Here is a 21,434-nt window from a genome sequence, read left to right as displayed (position 1 = left end):
TGGATCAGCCAACTCCAAAATCCCATCATCCATCAAAACCCTAGAGGCTACATTCAGGGCTGGATCTTGAAGGTCAGTAATCCTCCTTTTTCCTTTTCCATTTTTTATTCTCCAGCAGTGCCCGATCTGACAGCAATGCTTCCATTCTTTCTTTCTTTTGTATAAATAATTAAATATGATTCTGTTTGGCCCAAAATACTCGGTCAGCGCGCCGTGTAAGTTATGTAATTTTTAGGATCAACAGATTCTTCTAATTTAATTTTTTTTCACAATCTTCAATCGTGGTGGTTTGGTCAACTATGTTTATGCACCTGTAAATCATATGTGGCAGATTTCGCATGACTAATACTTGTATAAGTTAGTGTCTTGCTTGACTAATTATGTTTTGTTTACTATCTAATCGTTAAATTAATCATTACAGTATGCATGCTATACATAATCTTCAAATGCCACCCATCACTGGATTCTTTTTGTATTGAGCATCGCCGCCTTTTCTTCCCTTTAATGGCACATAAATTTAAACAAAACCATTAACAACTCCAAAGCACACTAACAAAAACTAAAATTAACCTACTTTTGGGAACGATATGATTGTCCTTTAATCTCTAATGTGAAACTAACATAACACAATAGTGATGATACCGTATATTCACCAACACAAGCATATCAGTAGTTTTCTAAGAAAATTTGAGTGTTTGGCCACAATGCCAATTAACTAACCAACGTAATTGCATGCATGATCATTCACGAGAAGTTCATCAGCAGCTTGTCAATTGTATGTTTGCGTATGTAGTGTTAAATGTGTTCTTTAGCATGTGTAGTTATCATTTGTTAGTATGTGTAGGAAGATAATTGAGATGTTGGAGTACCTGCACAACAAAAAACACATGGAAGCTTACATAAAGCATCAGTTACGTGATTGTAGGTGGTGATCTGAACATTGAAAATGTAAATGAGAGCCAAAAGTTCCAAGATGTGACGGACTTTGTCGAATTTTGGACATGACGCATCTCTTGATTGTTTCAAAATTGATGGACCGGTTTACTTATTTAAGTAAACAAGTTTATTATGCAGTAAAATTATTTGCATACTAAACAGACAAATCATTCAAACTAAACAGCACATTGAACGCTTTCGGGGTATACATGAATCCAAAGAAACTCCCAAGATTTTTAAGTCTTTACAAATTCACCTGCTATGAGAAGCTAGATGTACACATGAAATCACTAGAACAATGAACAAACCATAAAAACAACACCTGATGCATGCTTTGTTCAGTGTATTTCCTCCACCTTCTTAATCCTTAAGGTTGCTTGTATACGACTCAGTAAACTGGGAAAGCACATGTTTATCTCCTCGTTGATATTGTCGAACTCTCCATCCTTGACATAGTGGACATAAACATTTTGTATTACTCGGATCAAATCCTCAAAGCTATTCCCCATTTAATTTTTCTCTTTTCTCTTTTTGTGTAAATTTTTTTTACTTGTCCAGATAACCATCTATGACTATCTTGTTGTCCCAATTTTTGAATTCTTCAAAATCAGGGCCTTTAATTTTTGTATCAAAACAAGGACCATTGAGCCTTGTTTTGTGCTTCTTTGATTGGTGAAATCAAAGTAACATTTGAGCATGCTAAACTCACTCTTCAAAGTTGGGTGACCGATGAGCATAGAGGCAAACCTGTCATAACTAGGAAACAGAAAAAACATGAAGTTTTCAGGTATAAGAATAATATGCCAAATAATTTAATTGAACAATAAATCGATCATTGGGAAGTGCTTTTAAAGAAAATGTTTTTAGATTCTAAAAGCACTCGAAGTGCTTTTCTTGGATTGTTTCCAAAATCATTTCCACAAAAAGTGTTTTCGATCATGTTAAAAGCATATCCAAACAAGCCTAAACTTGTTTACTTACTTCCACGAGTAAGCCGGCCCACCATTTTTTAAGCAATCGAGAAATTGTGTCCTATCCACTATCGTCAGTGGGAATGTATCAGTGATAAATTTGCCAAGATCTGACAAGTCTTGAAACCTTTGCATGTGGCTGTCATTCCCGCCCTTTATGTTAAAAATCATCACATCATCGCCTAAGATCGCATAGCTGGATGCTTTCTTTAATTCCCCATAAATCTGATCCTTCTTGTGCATATATTGTATCGTCTAGAGTGTCTTCCTACACAAGTAAGCAACTTTAATAAGTTCCAAGTACACGTATAGTCACACACAAAGAAACACATGAACACTTACTAACGAACATTCTCCACCTAGAATCAGTGGACAGACAGAAACAATTGCACTGACCTGTGGTGGAGAATGGTCATTAAGTAAGTGTTCATGTGTTTCTTTGTGTGTGCATGTGTGTGACTATACATGTACGTGGAACTTATTAAAGTTGCTTACTTGTGTAGGAAGACACTCAAGACGATACAGTATATGCACAAGAAGGATCAGATTCATGGGGAATTAAAGAAAGCATCCAGCTATGTGGTCTTAGGCGATGATGTGATGATTTTTAACATTAAGGACAGGAATGACAGCCACACGCAAAAGTTTTCAAGACTTGTCAGGTTTTGGAGAATTTATCACTGATAAATTTCCACTGACGATAGTGGATAGGACACATTTCTCGATTGCTTCAAAAATGGTGGGCCGACTTATTCGTGGAAGTAAGTAAACAAGTTTAGGTTTGTTTGGAAGTGCTTTTAAAATGACCGAAAGCATTTTTTGTGGAAATGTTTTTGGAAACAATCTAGGAAAAGCATTTCAAGTGCTTTTGGAACCTAAAAACATTTTCTTTAAAAGTACTTCCAAACGATCGATTTGTTGTTCAATTAAATTATTTGGCATATTATTCTTATACCTGAAAACTTAATGTTTTTTCTATTTCCTAGTTATGACAAGTTTGTCTCTATGCTCATCGATCACCTAACTTTGAAGAGTGAGTTCAGTAGGCTCAAATGTTACTTTGATTTTCGTCAATCAAAGAAGCACAAAACAAGGCTCAATGGTCCTTGTTTTGATACGAAAATTAAAGGCCTTGGTTTTGAAGAATTCAGAAATTGGGACACCAAAAGAGTCATACATGGTTATCTGGACAAGTAAAAAAAATTTACACAAAAAGAGAAAGGAGAAAAATTGAATGGGAATAGCGTTGAGGATTTGAGTAATACGAAATGTTTATGTCCACTACGTCAAGGATGGAGAGTTCGACAATATCAACAAGGAGATAAACACGTGCTTTCCCGGTTTACTAAGTCGTATACATGCAACCTTAAGGACCAAGAAGGTGGAGGAAATACTCTGAACAAAGCATGCATCAGGTGTTGTTTTTTTGGTTTGTCCATTGTTCTAGTGATTTTATGTGTACACCTAGCTTCTCATAGCAGGTGAATTTGTAAAGACTTAAAAATCTTGGGAGTTTCTTTGGATGCATGTATACCCTGAAAGAGTTCAAGGTGCTGTTTGGTTTTATGGCTGCATGCTGTTTTACGGAAGAATTCAGAATTAAAACCTAAGATCGAAACCACTGTTGCTGTCCTTCATCGGACGCAAAGAGTTTGGAGTTAAGCATGCTTTCGTACTTCAAGCTTGAGTTGTTTTAGAAGTGTATCGCGTCCGTTCTTTTTAGTTTCCTGGGTATTGCACCATGCTAGACAGGTTGAAGGTCTACAAATCATCGTAAAGGAAATCAAAGCGTATAGTAGCTTCGAGATTCTAATTCGGTCACATTACCAGCCACAATCTTCCATTTCTCCTCGAACTTTAACTTCCTCTCTACGTCCTCCCTCTCGCTATGTTTTCTCTTCTTGGAAGCTATTAATTTCCTCGGCTAAACCTTACTGCCATCGCCACGGTCTAGCACCCTCCACCTCCCTCCAGCATACGAATTCCTCGAAGATACAAAGAATGGAAGCAACCCATTTCCATGAACTGTGGGGTTTTCTATGTTCCTCTTCACACAGTACATGGCACATTTTATGTTATCTAGTTAAAAGATTGTTAGTCTTTTTAAGTTTGTGGGTATATATGTTCACTCAATTTTATTTTTTGCAAAACCTTATCTCACATCGTATTTTAACAATCCGACTTCGATCATTTTTTAGGAATTTCTTCAAAGATCACACATAAATGCAGAAGCATTTACCATTTGATTACGTGATTGTCATTTTTACTCGTGTTTTCTTGAAACACCGTACGTGTAGTAAGTTCTCAAGCTAATCAAAGAATATCATCTGTGTTAACTTGTTCGCATAATAGTGCATGATTTGCTTAAAAAATCGTCACAATGATTTCCATATTGCATGGAAGTTATCCTCAATCATACATGAACAAATAAATAAGAACTGAATCGACTTGCTTTCACTACCCCTCTTAATTTAGAACTCTTCCAACTAATTAATGGAGTTGATCAAAATTTACACAGATGTATGAACAATATGCCAAAAGAAAACTGCCCCTTCTACAAAAATTGAAACCCAACTTGTTACATATGTAAAACAATTGTACACCTACAACATCTGTAACAATAAGCCACGAATTCACAACAAAAAGGCCAAGAGATCACAATCTCAAACTACACTACCTCTTGCCCATCTGCACAAAATGCTCACGTTTACTGTTTCGGAGAAGAATGCCGCAGTCTCTTGAGCACGATTGTACGATAGAATCTCCTCGTCCGAAAGAACAAAGCAAGAGCTACAAGAAACCCAAAGAAAGCAACAGAAGCCATGATAAAAAACGACAGCATGAAGCAGTGAGTGCCGCTGCAGGAGTCATCATCTTCTCCGGAAGCTTCTCTATCATATATGAACCCGATTACTCTCACGGAGAAGATATAAGAACCAACAGGACTGGCTATTGCGATCGTGTTGAAAATAGTCCCCATGTGTCTAATTCCAAAGATTTCAGAAGTGATTGTGGGCATAAGTGACCACTGTGAGCCATAGCAAATCCCAACTAGGATCGAACCCACATATAAATTCCCAGGAAAGCCAGATGAAATCACAATGTGGCCGGCTGCCATGGTTGCTAGTGTGACAGCCATCAGCAATGGCCTTGCCCATCCTTTCTTATGTAGCAAGTAATCTGAGACATACCCAGCTCCAAACCGGCCTAGAAAATTCCATATGCTCCACAGGGAAACAAAAGAATTGATCTCAATTGTTGTGTAGCCAAGAGATTCCCCTATTTGACCCATGTTGTTTATGGTGGCCAATCCAGACCCCATCCCACATATCATAGCAATAAACAACAACCAGAAATCAACACAAATCATAGCTTTCAATAAATTCATATCTTCATGGTCTGTAGGGGTTTCTGATGCTGATACATTGGAGGATGCTAAAACTGGCTCGGGGTTTTCGAGTAAAGGATCATTGGGTGTCTCAGGGAGTTTCTTGGGTTGCAAGTTCTGTGCTTTGATGGCTATTCCGAGGGGCGAGACAAGTAAACACGGAAGAAGTGGTGTAACAGTGAGAACACTTGCCCATGATGGGAAAGTGAAGATGGTTCGGAATATGATTAGGACCATGAGATAAGCAGCCGTAAGCAGAGCAAAAGCAGAGAAGATGTTTAAGTACTTTTTGTCAATAGCACTTCTACCAGCTTCGTAGATTTTGACCAGAGGCATGAACAAGATGGTGACAGATGTGGGCAACAATGCCAGCAGGAGAATGAAGGTGCTGGGGTTGCCATTGCAGAATGTGTCATAGACTTGGACTAGAATTGCTGAACTTAGACCAAGAAATCCCTGCTTAAAAAATAATCATCATTGGAAAATAGCATGTTTTTTCTTTCTTTCGATACTCTAATCTACGAAGAGAGGAATCAAACTCGCCCCTGCCCCAATTTACTAGCCGAACCCACATATGCAACTATGAAAACATGGTTTTAAGAAAAAGAAATGCTACGGAGACTCGTAAAGTGAGACTCTCCATTAACTCTCTGTCATCTCATAGTTTTCCGTGCTAACGTTATAAACCGGTACTAAAAAAATATGAGGTGGCTAAGACTTCATGGAGAGGCTTATTTTTTAGAGTACTTCATGGAGAGTCTCATTTTTTAGTCTCCTCAACATTTCTCTTTTAAGAAATAAACCCTAATGATCATATGGTCAATAAAAACATAACCATCCAATTTTTTATGGAAGAAATATAACCATCAATATTAAACACATGCCATCTTTTTAAAAGATTGGAAAAATGCACAAATATAACTTAATACCACTCCAATAAAAAGTTACACTTTTTCACTAAAGATGCACAAAACGGACAATGACATGCGTTTTAGTGTCCGTATAATGTCACGATATTGTCCATTTAGCGTCTTTAGTGAAAAAAAAAAAATTTCCTGTATAGTATCAAAAATTTGTAAAAAATATATACATTATGCAATAATGTGAGATTCATCTATAACTAACTAACTAACTAACTAACTAACTATGTAAGTCTCAAATCATGCGTGAACAATGTAACGAAGTAAAGAAAAACAAAACGACGTCGTGCGAGGAAAGTAAGTGACCAGTGCAGTGATAAGCGTTACTCACCTTCATGATGCCGACGATGGTCCCACCGTAATCAGAGAAGTTGTGGACCCCAGTCACCACGTTGGCGGTGTTGAAGAAAGTCTGAGCGTGAGCCGCCAGCAACATGAACAAGCACACCACCGCGACCGGCGGCCTCTCCACCAATCCGGTGACAGCAGCCCACAGGAAGAAGTACCCCACGAAGCACTGGATTGCCCCCACCAGAAGCACCACCCAGGGCCCACCAATTCGGCGACGGTTAAGCGCCACAGCGGAGTACAAAATTCCCGATAAGACGCCGACGTTGCCGCCTATGTCTTTGAAGACGGACACCGTGTCGAGCGTTGATTGGTCGTAGCCCTGGCTCGACTTGATCGCCGGGGAGTAGATGCTGAAGGCGTAGGGAGAGCCGCCGGTGTACTGGATCAATATGCTCGCCGCCGTGGCTGTCCACTTGCTGCTGCTCAGCCTTTCCATCTCTGCCAGTTTTTTGGCTGTCACCTTCTTCTTTTGAAGAAATGAAATTTGTGCAATAAACCTCGAATTTTTATGGCGAATTTCCGAATTTGGTGTGCAATAAACCTCGAATTTTCAAGATTACCATCACACTTCGTCACATCCTATTTTCAGACGAAAAAAAAAAATTACCTTTATCATATTTTTTATACAACGTTTATACTACCTCTTTAATAAACGTGAGGCCCACTCATTACGGAACACTCTCACAGATCAGGGAGAGTGAAGATGTCTAAAACGCTGGCTACACACATGCATGGAGATCTACACCGACTCTCCTCCACCTCTCGCCAACCAAATCGTTAAGAAATCCTCAAAAGACCGTCACATGTATAAACATTTCTCTGACCTCGGGAAGGCTCAACGGCCACCGGGTGGATCCGCTCCTGATTAGAGTGTAAAGCCAACTACAAACACACTTTCAATGTTTTATAATAGATAGCATGTCGTCACCGTATGGCATCTTCTCAATTATTATGCTCTCAGAATAGACTTCACTAAGTACTACGGTTTGATGGTTTAGTCGAACTTCTCATTTTCTTAGTGTAAAAATATCGATGTACTTAAAAAAATAAAAAATAAAAATAAAATAAAAGAACAGATGCCACTTTAATAAATATGTTGGTGTGCTAGGACCAGGATGCATTGTGCTGTTGGACTTATTTTGTTTGTTCGAGCTGTGCTTGAGTAAGTCGTCTATGTTCGGGTGAGCAAGTTCTCGCAACTTGTTCACTTGATTATGATTTATGATCCTAAGAATTTATCTATTTCTTTTTTTGTATTGCTTATTTTCAATTCAATTATATTCTACATTTGAAATGAGAGATTTGATTATGTCACACAATGAACTATTCATAGGAATTAAATTTTGATTTAACTATCTAATTGAGTAAACCTAAGCAGACACGTTACAAGTAAAATGATAAAAAAAAATAACATCAAACTGTAGTGCCGTTCGTGAATTAAAAACTGAGTTTCTTTAAGTTCCACATTTATAACATAGTGGGGGCCAATACGGCTTTGGGCTCACTTTTTAAGCTTTTCACCTTTGGATATCATTCTAAATTTGTTATGGTCCAAAACCTTTTATTTTTGTATGGGTAATTGAATGATTATATTAAAAGAGAATCAAAAGAAACAACAAACTACAACACAATAATGGCAACAAAAGCTAAGCTAAAATAAACAAAAAAAAGCAGGAGGTTGTAAAAATCAACAATAACCCAACATAATAACCAGCACCAAAAGGAGAACTACATAGGAATTCTTCATTCTTGAAAAATAGGTACATCTACAGTAGAAACCGAAATCTACAAAGAACATAACCGTAAGCGTATAGAGTTAACAATGGCTTTAAAGGTAACAAAAGAGTGGAGAGATGTTCATTTATGAATTTACGGTTATTCTTTTCTTTCCAAATAGCATAGACAACAACTTGTAAGCACAACTTCTTAATGCAAAGATCTAACGACTTACTTGTCAAATTATTAGCAGCCCAAGCGATAAACTCATACCAATCCAAAGGAGGAGGATCACAACCACACTTAAAAAACACATGAGACCAAATATTGGTACTATGATTGTGAGACTCATTATCGGTCAAGCAAAGATAGCAAATAGGCGAGGCATGAGGGGTAAAGACCATCACCTGATCCATATTACATAACTTACCCCTTATCGCTAGCCGAAGAATGAAGCTTCACCTTGGGATGTGCTTACCAAACCAAAAAAGACCAGCCCATAGGACCTTCGGATGAGACAGTGGTATCAAATTTAATAAGTTTTTTATTTTCAATGTTAATTAAACGTCTCAAACATATGCAGATTTGAACTTAATTAAATTGGCTAGAATATAATATTTTTTCATCTCCGCTCAAATTTGAATTTTCATCCACATGACTTAGATGAGTACTTTATAGAAAATAGCTTGTATGAAAAAACAACTCAAACGTAAAGAGCTTTTGGCTTCATGATACTCGTGTTTATTTAATTAGAAAATGTGTCAAGTTCAATATACATTAACACGAAAATGATGGAGGTTTATGATATGCTTGGTACCATTTGTGCTGGAGCGGATTCACTTTGGCCCAAGGTGGGTTAGTTGATCATTCCAACCTCAGAAATCCTCTATGGAAAAGTTTTGTGCTGCCTTTTGAAATCTTTTGGGCTGTCCTTGAAAACTATCCTCTAACTACTCGATAAATTGTCTCTATAGACATTGGTATGGTAACTGGTAACTTTATGCCTTTGTATGCATTGATATGGGCATTTTTTATAAGCTTACTTGACATATGTTGGCATTTGTCGGCATGCTCACTCAAAGCTATTGACATCAGTCGACATGTTTGTTTAGAAGTTATTGGCATTCTGTTGACTGGTGTGCAATCTAACTTGACAAATGACCTTAGGCTTACAGGTAATGCTATGAGACCAAATTTTAAAACCAAATAGTGTAAACCAAATGATATGGTTGTTGGTGATTAGATTATTAATTAACTGTCAATTAACATGCATAGTTTCTATTAGTAACACATCATTTGATTTACAAATTTAATTTAAAAATTTAGTCTTTCTAACATTATCCTTCTTATAAAACCCCCATAATATTACTCAGATGATTGGATTTGCCACTGCATTTGTGACCATCCTTTCATCCTTTTGTGTTGTTAAAAACAATTAAACGTTTATATTTTGATTAATACGATTACTAATTATTCATTTTAACCATGATTATTGATGTTAATTCATGAATTTGTACTTTGAGTAAATTGTAGTAATTGTCCCTTAACTTTAACTTAATTGAAGCAATGATCCTTCAACTAAAAATTCATTACCATTGGTCCCCCAACCCATCAAAACATGCAGCTATCGTCATTTAACTAAAAATTCATTACCATTGGTCCTTCAACTTTAATCCAACTGAAGAAATGGTCCTTCAACCTTAACCCAATTGGAGCAATGGTCCATCGACTTTAACCCAATTGTTGCAATAGTCCTTCAACTTTAACTCAATTGTAGCAATGGTCTTTACAACATAACTCATTTTGACAAAATTCTAACGAATTTGACGAAAATGAGCATAGCTACACGTTTTGATGAGTTGAGAAACCCTAATTTTAACAATGATCTTTCCAACATAATTTATTTTGACAAAATTTTGACGAAGTTGACGAAAATGACTATACCTAGTTTAGGGAACAATGGTAATGAATTTTTAATTACATGATTATTGCTTTAATTTGATTAAAATTAAGAGATCATTGTTACAATTTACTTTTGTAGTTTGGCTTTTCATCATCGAGAAAAGTCGGGGTCGCCGTGGCGCCAAAAGCTGAGGCGGGAACGTGCAGACACATGGAAGCCACACGCCGGAGGCATTGACGCACGTGCACATCTGGACAAAAGGATTTGTAACTTCGACGGTTGACCAGCCGCACGTGACGACAATCCCCGCACCGAAACGCAGCGTTTAACTCCACAAGAAGACGGAGCCAGAAGCAGGACGGCGTGAAGAAGGCCGTTCGGCCCACCCCTGTCAAACTGATCTAATTACGATTAAACAATTGGAGGGCAGGATTCAGCGGTTGGAGGGTGAGGTTGTCAAAGCCACCCACTTTGGACTCTTGTAACGGGAAATATGTACACAAAAATGGAGACAAATAAAAACTTGTATCTTTTTCAATAAATAAAATCATCCGTTGATGCTTTCATCACGGTAATCTATTTTTTTAAGAGCAGGAAAGAGTTATAAAGTCATTTCAACTTTCCTTTTATTATCATTGTGATATTCGTGAACGCCAGTACTAGAGTAGGGTAGTTGAGATAGTAGTGTCAAAATATTATTGTCTAATTGTAAACTATAGAAAATTTATGGTGTTCAGAAGTATAAAATATTTTGAGTTTTAACTGTTAAATTTTGATTTTTGTGTTGTTGACTAAAGATCTAAACAGCTAAAAACTTTGCAAAACATCTAATATTTTGTAGCAAAAAATTCTCATACATTATCAAGAGTTTGACTTTTATACATAGTATTAGCAATATTGTCAATTACGCATTGTCATGTGTTTAGCTTTTATACGTAGCAATATGTTATTCAATTAAAATAGAGAAGTGATTTTTTCACATTCACTCTCTCATTTTACGTTATTGTTTTATTAAACATATAACTGATGCTCTTGTATAGTGTTACAAAGCAGTTAAGTACCAAAGGCATCACAAATCAATTAAGCATATGTATCATTAAAGCCAAATTCGAGTATTTGATAACCCAAACTCGAGCAAGATAGGGAAACAATAACATCCCTAACTGTAAGAGAAATTTTTTAATGTGCCGGACACATGATTCATTACAACAAGAGTTATAATACATCATATGGTTGGGTGGAATGACAAAAAGGCCCACAACTTTTTTTCCCGCGTGTTTTCCAGTCTCCGGTTGGCGCGCTTGTGGTTGGTATACTATGCAGCATTGGGCCTTCAGTACGACGTCGCAATCACCGGCCGTGGGGAAAAGTACTAAATAAAAAATTCACAAAATTTAAATTTTAAAAAATAAAATAAATTTGAATGTGTGTGTGATGGCTGGGGAACGGAGAGAGAGAGAGGAGAGAGAGGGAGGAGTCTTGTGGGAGCCTTCAAAACCAGAGTGCTTAAAATCCCAAGACCTTCGCAATGACGAACTTCCCTTTCTCTCTCTCAACCTTCATGGTTCTTGAACGACGTCGTCGTCTCACGGTGGATGGGCGGCGACGACGAATCTCCCCAATGCCTCCTCCTCCCTTCGCAAAACGATGCCCAGCCGGAGTCCTCCGCATCCGCGACACGTGTCCCGCTAGCTCAGACGCCGATCCTCCTGCTCGTCTGCTTCCACAAGGCGCTGCTGGCCGAGCTCCTCGATCTCCGCCTCGTGACCACCGCCGCCTTGGAGAGTGGCTCACGTGACCGCCTAGACCGCGACTTCGTTCTCCTGCTTCTGCGGCGGTTTGAGTTCCTCAAGCTCGCGTATGAGTACCACTGCTCTTCAGAGGACGAGGTCAGCTCAAAGTTTCCGAATTGATGAACAGTTCCTAATTTTTCGTAATTTAACTAATTAAATCAAATTCTTTAAAGCTGAATTCTTTAGTTCCGAATTAGCTAATTGTTTCTAATTTCTAATTAGAAATTAGAATTGCATAATTTGATTGTTTTAAAGATGAAAACATTAGTCAAATTTTGATTAGTTAAAATGTGAGAAGCTGCATTAAATGTGCAATGGAATTTGAATTTGAATTTTTAATTTCGTTGGCAGATAATCTTTTTAGCGTTAGATGGGCGAACAAAAAATGTAGCTAGTACATATTCACTAGAACATAGGAGTATAGACGGTCTCTTCGACTCGATTTTCAATCGCTTGGATGTTTTGTTAGAGGAAAACGAGAATGAGAATTTTCCCAAGCAATTTCAAGAACTTGTGTTTGGCATCGGGACACTGAAGGAATTCGTTTCCCAGCATATGCTGAAAGAAGAACAGCAGGTACTAGCCGAAATCTTTATTGAAGCAGATTCGAAATGTTATTTGCAACAATGTAGTTTGAGTAAATATTTGATTGTATTGCTTTGCGTTACCGAATTTTGAGTGTGTGTGTTGCAGGTTTTTCCCTTGATCCTGCAGCAGTTCTGTCGCGAAGAACAGGCTGCACTTGTGTGGCAGTTCATGTGTAGTGTTCCTTTATTGCTGCTTGAGGATCTACTTCCGTGGACGATCTCCTTTCTTCCACCTGATGAACAAGAGGAAGTTAGACATTGCATAAAAGCAATTGTACCTGATGAAAAATCACTTCAAGAGGTAGATCCTGACCGATGGTATTACCCTAGTATGAACGAACTTCTTGGTAGTTACTAGTTTAAATATTTGTGAAGGTGGTAAATTCTTGGCTTGCTAGCAATGAACAATCCTCCTTTGGGGCCTCCAAGAATTCTAGAGGAGCTCAACAAGCCGGCGAATATGCAGACATGAAAAAGTTACTGACGTCTCATTCGCCCAAAAGGTTTTTAGAAGAACATAAAAGACACATTAAGGCAGATTGCATCCACTCTGATATTGGATACAATCCGGTTGATGGCCTTCCTCTTTGGCATGGAGTCATTAGGAAAGATTTGACGACAATTCTGGAGGAGCTATATCAAATAAGAAGCGCAAGCAGTTTTTTGAATCTTGATTCAGTAGTTGTCCAGCTAAAATTCTTTGTAGATGTCCTTAATTTCTACAGGTAATTAATGTGGTTGTTGACGTCCATATGTGCTTTTTTCTGTTCAGTTAATTAATTCTTCAGCGAATATTTTCCGATTTGCTGCAGTGCATTGGAGAAGTTATATCATCCTGTGTTGAATGAACTTTTCAACGGCTGCCTTTACCCCTACAGTGAACAATTTCCAAATGAAAACCACGTTGAAGGTTTGCAGAGGTTGCTATACTATGAGCCTCAAGATGGAACACCTTTGAGCAAATTTGTTGAGAAGCTTTGCTGGGAACTGGAGTCTTATGTGGTGGGAATTAACAAGTACTTTGCTTTCCAAGAAACCAAGGTACTCTATGTTTGTTGAAGATTATTATAAATTGAAATATCAGCACGCTAGGCTCTCTTTCTGATGATATAGGGCATCTAGTTTAACTCTACTCTTGATGAAAAACTTCGAGAATTCTTTGTGGGGCAATATGCTACTAAATAATCATTAATCATTAAAAAAATATTTTCTATATTGACTGCAAATTAACATCTACAGTTTGTACCAGGTAGTTCCCATTGTAAGGAAGAATTGCAGTCATGATATGCAGCTGCAACTCTTGTATGCGAGCCTTCATATTCTGCCACTTGGGATGCTAAAGTGCATGACTACTTGGTTTTCGTCTTGCTTATCTGAGGACGAATCCAGGTCCATCCTTAGCAACTTGAAGGAGGGAGATTCTTTAATCAATAAATCATTTGCATCCCTCTTACATGAGTGGTTCCGCATTGGTCATTCAGGTAAGACCTCTGTTGAAAAGTTTCGTGAGGAGTTGCAGCAAATATTCAAGAGCAGATGCACTTCCTTAAAGCAATTCTATAATACTAGTGGATCTTCCTCCTTAAGTTCCATTATGAAACCTATTGAGGCATCAAACACTAAGCTAATGGAGCTAATCTCTTCAGATAAGGGCAAGAATTCTCTGTCATACTCTTCATCTTGTGCCTCTGACTCTGCCAGGAATTATAGGACGTCATATTCCAGCAGAAATAAACTTCACTTATATTTCACTGGAACAGTGAAAACATCGTATCACTTTCCTGAAAGTCTTAGTGGAGAGAACCATCCTGGTTACGCTCTTCATGAACCAAAACCAATAGATCTCATATTTTTCTTCCACAAGGCTCTCAAGAAAGATTTGGAATACCTTGTATTTGGCTCAGCTCAGTTGGCTGACAATGCTGATTTTCTCTCAGAGTTTTGCCGGCGATTCCAACTTATTCAGTTTCTAAATCAAATACATAGTGAAGCAGAGGAAGAAGTCGCCTTTCCAGCTTTAGAGGCAAAAGGAAAACTGCAAAACATTAGCCACTCTTACATGATAGACCACAAATTAGAAGTTGAACACTTTCACAAGATATCCCTCGTTCTGGATGAGATGTCTATATTGCATGTTTCTGCTTCTGACGTGGATTCAAATGCAGTGGATAATAAAATGCAGAAGCACCATCAGCTGTGCAGGAGGCTTCATGACATGTGCACATCAACCTGCAAGTTACTGACTGAACATGTTCATCGTGAAGAATTTGAGCTCTGGCCCTTGTTTAAAGAATGCTTCTCCATTGAAGAGCAAGAAAGGATTGTAGGATGCATACTTGGTAGAACAGAAGCAAAAATATTGCAAGATATGTTACCTTGGCTAATGGACGCTTTGACACAAGAAGAACAGCAAGTCATGATTACTCTATGGCGCCAGGTCACACGAAACACAATGTTTGATGAGTGGTTGAGAGAATGGTGGGAGGGATATGAGACAGCTAAGTTGGTAGAGGAGTCCATTGTACCTCCTTCATTGACTGAAGATCCATTGGAGGTTGTCTCTGCCTATCTGTGTGGATCGAGTGAACAAGAAGGAAGATGTTGTAACAAAAGTGTCAATTTTCCAGAAAAAGATTCCCATAGTGCTAATACCGAGCCATCGGAAAATAGTGAGGTGGGTTATAAGCCAAAAGGTCCCGGAGGTGACCAATGTATTTCCACTGATACAGAATGTACAAGACTTTGTGATGAAGGTAACAAGAAGAAATTACAAGAAGTTGAAAATGCCACAAATCAAATCAATGATATAGGTCACCTTTTGCAAAGAAGCCAGAAATCCAAGTACTGTGAGTGCCTGCTGACACTTAGTCAAGAGGATATGCAGGCTGCAGTAATAAAAATCTCCCGTGACTCTTCCTTGGATCCTCAGAAGAAACCACATATGATCCAGAACCTGATAATGAGGTTGGTCAATTCCTGTCCTAATTTTCATTCTGTTATTGTTTTCCGTCCTTGTTTAGGAGGAACATAGAATTCCAATTTATACATGTCAGAGTAAACTGAGTACACCATTGACATGGATATTCCTTATAAGAGGCAAAAATACCTTGGTATGTGTACAAGGTATTTGAGTATCATCAATTACCAATGTGTTCTATTGCTAGTGTAAGAGTCAAATCCTCTATGGCTACTAGGTTTCTCCTATTTGTTGAAGCAAGAGTGTCAGCTACATGATTTCTCCTATTTGTTAAGTTACCATCGATCCCAATTAACAAGAACTTAAGCTGTTAGGAAGGGTGTCCAACTATCAAGTGAAATCAACAACACGCACACATGTACACACACACACACACACACACGCACGCACACCCCTTTAGATGACAGCCTACAATACAACTTATTTAAGTCAGACCGCACACATGATCACAAAAATTACCAGAAACAGGGTTCAACAAGATTCTAACACAAGATCAAACAAAAACTGATACTATGTTAATGTATTGTTAATCCCAAAACTTAAGCTGTTAGGAAATGAGATAATAAGAATGTGTATGCAGCTCAACTTAACAACAAACACTAACGCTAATTGATAATTTTCTATAATCTTATTGATGGTCCTGATGACCAGATAATATATACTCTCTGCTTTTTGTAGCTTATTTGATTTCACTAAAGTTGCTAAGACTTGTTAGTGCTTTTTCTTACTTTGTAATATGTCTGTCTGCTACATGCCCGTGAAATGTGACATAAACTAAATGACAAACTTTCAATATTTATACTGTACCAGCCGTTGGATAGCCAGACAGAACTCTGAATTAACAGTTGCAAGTAATGGGAAAGAATTTCCTGGTCAGCATCCATCCTATCATGACCCTCTTGGAGTAACCTATGGTTGTAAACACTATAAGAGGAACTGTAAGCTTTTTGCTGCCTGTTGCAACCAACTTTACACTTGCATACGCTGCCATGATGAGATGGCTGATCATGAGATAGATAGGTATAAACATTATGAGTTATACAGTGCCTATGAATATTAATTTTATAGTTTTCGTTCTTGTTTAATTTTTTTCTGCTTATGCAGGAAATCTATAACAGAGATGATGTGCATGAAATGCTTGAAGATGCAGACAGTTGGGCCCACATGCTCAACTGCATCCTGCAGTAACTTTTCTATGGCAAAATACTTTTGCAGGATCTGCAAAATATTTGATAACGAACGGTGATTATCCTGATTGGCCTGCTTTATTGTAGCTCTTTTCTCATAAGGTTATATATAACTTGTTGAATGGGTGACTTTAAGTTGAACCATAGATGGTAGTATGCTGAATTGTATGCTAGGATAGTCTATAATCTCAGTACCTCATTAGGCGATTTTGTTCTATCTATGGACTTGTCACCACAATGACAACCTTAAAAGATTTAAGTATTTGGTATATAAAATTATGCTACCTTCCCATGCCAATTGGCTATCTTAATTTAAACTTACCGGTTCCAGATTTTTAATGGTTCTCATGAAGAAGCTGTTTAACAGGGTCATCTACCATTGTCCTTACTGTAACTTGTGCCGAGTTGGAAAGGGATTGGGTATTGACTACTTCCATTGCATGACATGTAATGCCTGCATGTCCCGTTCTCTATTGAAGCACACATGCAGAGAGAAATGCTTTATGGATAACTGCCCTATTTGCAATGAAGACATCTTCACCTCAAATTCTCCAGTGAAGTCCCTTCCATGCGGTCATTTGATGCACTCAACATGTTTTGAGGTATTTCCCTTTCATAATTTCTTGCCTTTCTCCCTAGAGGTTTTGCAGACTTCTTTAATGGTACTTCTGTTCCTGCTCCTAGGCCTACACCTTTACGAATTATACTTGCCCAATCTGTGGCAAGTCACTCGGGGACATGCAGGTCAGTTACCAAATACCTTATATAGTCTTTTGCAGTTTCCTTACTTTTAAATTGTTAGGATTGAAGTGGTGAGCTGACAATATGGAATTTATTTTGCCGCAATATATTCCTGCGTACTATGATTGGATGAGGGACTTCCAAGTACCAAGGAATTTTAGACTCAATTGTAAACACGCACTACAAGAACAGTACCAATGAACTACTTCGGCACTACAAAACTACTACTAGTACACTACAAATGCACTACAAAGACGCTAAACAAAGGACTTTCAAAATAACACCTTTCAAAGTTCCCTCAAATGTATTTCATCTAGCCATTTCAAGTCCCTCTATTTAATTTTTGCAGTGCAAACATGACAATTCTACCAAAGGTTCCGTGAAACTTTAAAGTCCCCCATCCAAATGAACTATTAGAAAAAGATATAAACTTAGGAAACAAAAACACTGGTCTACAAAATATGTGGAGGAAGATGTTAGAATTTTCACCAATCTTTGTGATTGTTCTTTATGATTTGAAGAAACTTTAACCATGTGAATTCTATGCAGACGTAACTCGAGTTTGTCTTGAGCTTAAGCTTTGAATTGTATCCAACTGAGTTGTGTGATGTCTTGTGGCCCTCGAACCATATGATTGTCTTGCAGGTGTATTTTAGAATGTTGGATGCATTTTTGGCTAAACAGGAAACTCCAGACGAGTACGCCGGCCAAACTCAGGTTTGTCATCCTATTTTTCTTGTCGTACTAATTAGCTTCTAATTGCATCCAAACCTAGATGTGCATTGATCTGCTAAACAAATTGCAGGTCATACTCTGCAATGACTGTGAGAAGAGAGGAACTGCTCCCTTTCACTGGCTTTACCACAAGTGCCCCTATTGTGGTTCATACAACACCAGGCTTCTATGATGCAATTCCAAACGGAACTGCTCCCTTTCACTGGCTTTACCACAAGTGCCCCTATTGCGGAGGCTTCTATGACGCAATTCCAAACGGTACCATGACTGTTTCAAAGCTATTTTATATGTAAATAAAAGCTCGTACTAGTATATAAATCTCACTAGTTATGAATATCTATTAAGTTTCCCCATTTTGAGGAATTTCATAAAATTTCCAATTAGAATTTGCCTTGTTATTAGATATATTACGCTATAGCTCGTAAAAGTTGAAAAACTAAGTAAAATATTCATTCGAGTAAACAATTTGTCAGTTATAAACTCAGGTGTAGAACATTGAAGCTAAAAGAAACAAGGAGCTCGGTATTGTGGGTTTTTATTAACAAAAACAAAAAGAAGAAAACAAAATTGTTGGTTTCTTGTGTGAATAATCAAATTCATAACACAGAGTTAAATGAATAATAGAAGAACAACAACCACACTGCTTTATCTAGTTTATGCTTACTGATCATCAGTTGACACTGGTTAGACTAAAGCATGCTGCAGCGTTCTTCAATGCATTCTCTGCATGCTCCATGGACCGTGTTGTGTCCTTGAACGATTCTTCCGAGCTGCAAGTCAATTCTCATCATTTAGTGAATTACAGTTGCATATCCACTTAGATTCAGCACTGCATCTCTTTGAATCGTAAAGATAAAAATTTGAACGGATACATAACCAAAGCGATAAAAAAAATGTACCTAGAATCATAAGCCTCTTTGGAATCAATGTATGACTGTCTATCATCGATGGTGTCAAAGAACGGATGCAACTCATCGTAATCTTGAACAACTTCAGGTTGGATAGAGAGCGGCTGAAGAACTCCGAGTTCGGATTGAATCGCCTCGGAATTATTATTGTTGTTGTTGCTGTTGTTAGTCATAAAAGGATTCGAAATCCACATCTGATTTCCAGCATCATTATTATTGTTGTTGTTGGTGTTGTTGTTGATGATGTTGTCTTTGGAGTCAATATTATAAGCAGCAGAGCTGTAGGCAGCATCACTGCTGTTAGAGTAAGACTGCTGTTGGTGCTGATCTATAGGAGCCACCGCGGTGGCATTGTTGTTATTATTGTGATTATAAGGGGGAGGATTGTGATTGAAAAGTGGGAGGGGATTGTTGGGCGGAGCCATCCCTAGCTCTAAGTGTGACGTCACGTATTCCGGCATGGACAAAATCTGGTGCTGGTGCTGGTGGTGCTGTCTGTACACTGCCAGCTGTTGATGAACGGCTTGGAGCTCTTCCTCCGCCACGAGGATTTGGTACTGGATCTGCCAGATCACCTCCCAGCACCCGTAGACCGGAAACTTGTCGCGCACGTTAGCTTGGTATATGATGGACCTCATGGCCTCTAGCTTCTGGCGAGGTTCGAGATTTTTAAGTATTTTCAAAATGTTGCTGACTCCGAAAAGCTTGTGTGCGTTTTGGAACATTTTGGGTTGGTCCGGCGGGAAATAGGGAGCCAAGGGGCACTCCGCCCTGCACTTCCTTCGCTGGTACTTGCACGCGGCGCAGGCCTGGCTGGTGGTGCCCTTCAGGGTCATTTTTTCGATCCCAAAATGAGATTGGAACCAATCAGAGAGCCGGAAAGGCGAAAAACCTCGAAAGCAGTTGGAGAGGAGAGTGATGCAGTGGTTGAGATTGAAGAGGATGAGGAGGAGAGTGGCGGTGAGTTGGAGGAGGAGGAGGGGGAGGAGAAATGGAAGTGGTGATATGGGGAACATTTTTTTGGATCTGAAAAGGTCTGGAAATGTGCGGATTTACTGGAAGCTGGGAGAGACTGAGTAAAAGAAAAGATTGAAGAGAGGAAGCGAAATTGGCGGGGAACTGTGAAGACCGTTGGGGACAAATGTTGGAATTTTGTAAGAGAAAAAGTGCTAAACTTTAGGGACTTTTTTTTTTTTTTAGTGGTCGTAGCCACTTCACACTGACCCCCTTCCTGAATGACGTGGCAAATCCCAACTTCTAGTTTCTAAATTTGATTTCTTTTGAATTTTGAGGTCACTATGGTGAAGTTACGACTCTATTGATACGTGGAACATGTCAAAATTATTAAACTATTATCTTGTTTGTCATGTTATGTAGACAAATTTAAATTACATTGAAGGAAACCGAACTCTGACTAGCAGTTAGACAAGTCTCTAGTCAAATGTATGTTAGGGCCTCCTTTGCTTTTGTAAGATTTAGAGAAATATCACGAGTCCATTGCCCCAAATAAGAGAAAGTCGGCCTTAGTGATCTAACAATGCCGAGCAGAAGTGTTGTTTTACTTTGGGGATAACATATCTTCCCCAAGAGTAAGAACTTAGACCTCCTCTACAAGAGAGTGAATACCGCCAAATCGTAGTTCTCGTAAAAACAAAGTTATGGGGAGGATAAAGGGCAATATATCTTCATTTTTAACCTAATTGTAGTATCCAAATGAAGCAACAAATTTACTGTGATCCGCAGTTCCAAAGACCCAAAAGGGGAAGGGCCATAAGGTGATCTATACTATACAAAAACCTTTTCAAAACTTGGGGGAAATTTTATATAAAAATTAAAAAAAGTCTTAAGCAAACACCTTAATTTTCTTAAACCTATATTCCCCAGTTACAACTGTTACATACTCTGAGAACCAACTGGTAATCAAAGCCACTTATCGAAACGGCATATAGTACGCTCCTTAAATTCGCATAAATACGCCCAGACAAGCCATAAATACGCATATATACGCCCAGAGAGGCTGTAAATTCGCATACATACGCCCAGACAGGCCGTAGTAGTTGTTGCTGCCTTCTTCGTCGAAGAGTCCAACCTTAAGGAAAGTTGCAGGACAGTGACCTGATTGTGCTGAAGACTATTCGAAGGTAAACGTACCAAAAGCTTAGACTTTTCGGCTCTTCGATGGTGAAACTCTTTAGATACACGGTTCTTCGTCAAGGACCAGCTGCTCCCACAAAAATTCTTGATAATATCACAAAACTGTTAATTCTATATCAGAACTCTGAACTTCGACCGGAACATTTATATCCTTCTTTTTTCTGAAA

General features: G+C 38.4%; 3 protein-coding genes across 7 annotated transcripts; 1 reads left to right on the top strand and 2 right to left on the bottom strand.

The window, feature by feature from the left end:
• Nucleotides 1-4,373: 4,373 nt before the first annotated feature.
• On the bottom strand, nt 4,374-7,150 carry LOC103935402 (protein NUCLEAR FUSION DEFECTIVE 4-like). The gene is made up of 2 exons (XM_048588004.1): nt 6,547-7,150; nt 4,374-5,751 (listed from the first exon to the last, which is right to left on the bottom strand). The coding sequence occupies exons 1-2, from the start codon at nt 7,000-7,002 to the stop codon at nt 4,615-4,617; spliced, it is 1,593 nt and encodes a 530-aa protein (XP_048443961.1). The 5' UTR covers nt 7,003-7,150; the 3' UTR covers nt 4,374-4,614.
• Nucleotides 7,151-11,603: 4,453 nt separating this feature from the next.
• Nucleotides 11,604-19,338, top strand: LOC103935401 (zinc finger protein BRUTUS-like At1g74770). Of its 5 annotated transcripts, XR_665451.3 has the most exons (13): nt 11,604-12,074; nt 12,330-12,554; nt 12,672-12,866; nt 12,941-13,290; nt 13,375-13,606; nt 13,815-15,529; nt 16,353-16,562; nt 16,647-16,784; nt 17,097-17,331; nt 17,414-17,473; nt 18,116-18,187; nt 18,276-18,463; nt 19,202-19,338. XR_665451.3 is itself a non-coding variant. In XM_009345167.3 (12 exons), the coding sequence occupies exons 1-12, from the start codon at nt 11,781-11,783 to the stop codon at nt 18,375-18,377; spliced, it is 3,825 nt and encodes a 1,274-aa protein (XP_009343442.2). In that variant the 5' UTR covers nt 11,604-11,780; the 3' UTR covers nt 18,378-18,591. The 5 variants fall into 5 exon arrangements, 4 of the variants coding, with proteins under 4 accessions (XP_009343442.2, XP_009343440.2, XP_048443614.1 ...); XM_009345167.3 differs by lacking the exon at nt 19,202-19,338 and having other exon boundaries at nt 13,378-13,606; nt 18,276-18,591; XM_009345165.3 differs by lacking the exon at nt 19,202-19,338 and having other exon boundaries at nt 18,276-18,591.
• On the bottom strand, nt 18,737-21,408 carry LOC103935421 (LOB domain-containing protein 27-like). Its single transcript, XM_018644531.2, has 2 exons — nt 19,105-21,408; nt 18,737-18,975 (listed from the first exon to the last, which is right to left on the bottom strand). Exons 1-2 carry the CDS (start codon nt 20,127-20,129, stop codon nt 18,876-18,878), a joined length of 1,125 nt encoding a protein of 374 aa, XP_018500047.2. The 5' UTR covers nt 20,130-21,408; the 3' UTR covers nt 18,737-18,875.
• Nucleotides 21,409-21,434: the final 26 nt, after the last annotated feature.

The sequence above is a fragment of a genome, unplaced genomic scaffold (genome assembly GCF_019419815.1).
Source record: "Pyrus x bretschneideri cultivar Hongxiangsu unplaced genomic scaffold, Pyrus_bretschneideri_v1 Contig27, whole genome shotgun sequence".
NCBI classification, from domain to species: Eukaryota; Viridiplantae; Streptophyta; class Magnoliopsida; order Rosales; family Rosaceae; genus Pyrus; species Pyrus x bretschneideri.
This window is presented reverse-complemented; position numbering and strand designations above follow the sequence as displayed.

What these genes read in the sequence shown, in the direction of transcription:
- LOC103935401 (XM_009345165.3), top strand. Translation starts at nt 11,781, where the DNA reads ATGGGCGGCGACGACGAATCTCCCCAATGCCTCCTCCTCCCTTCGCAA. An exon ending in ATCCAGAACCTGATAATGAG is followed by an intron (nt 15,530 to 16,352) that starts GTTGGTCAATTC and finishes ATACTGTACCAG; the next exon opens with CCGTTGGATAGCCAGACAGA. An exon ending in AGTCACTCGGGGACATGCAG is followed by an intron (nt 17,474 to 18,115) that starts GTCAGTTACCAA and finishes ATTGTCTTGCAG; the next exon opens with GTGTATTTTAGAATGTTGGA.
- LOC103935421 (XM_018644531.2), bottom strand. Translation starts at nt 20,129, where the DNA reads ATGTTCCCCATATCACCACTTCCATTTCTCCTCCCCCTCCTCCTCCTC. An exon ending in AAAGAGGCTTATGATTCTAG is followed by an intron (nt 18,976 to 19,104) that starts GTACATTTTTTT and finishes ATTGACTTGCAG; the next exon opens with CTCGGAAGAATCGTTCAAGG.
- LOC103935402 (XM_048588004.1), bottom strand. Translation starts at nt 7,002, where the DNA reads ATGGAAAGGCTGAGCAGCAGCAAGTGGACAGCCACGGCGGCGAGCATA. An exon ending in CCATCGTCGGCATCATGAAG is followed by an intron (nt 5,752 to 6,546) that starts GTGAGTAACGCT and finishes TTTTTTAAGCAG; the next exon opens with GGATTTCTTGGTCTAAGTTC.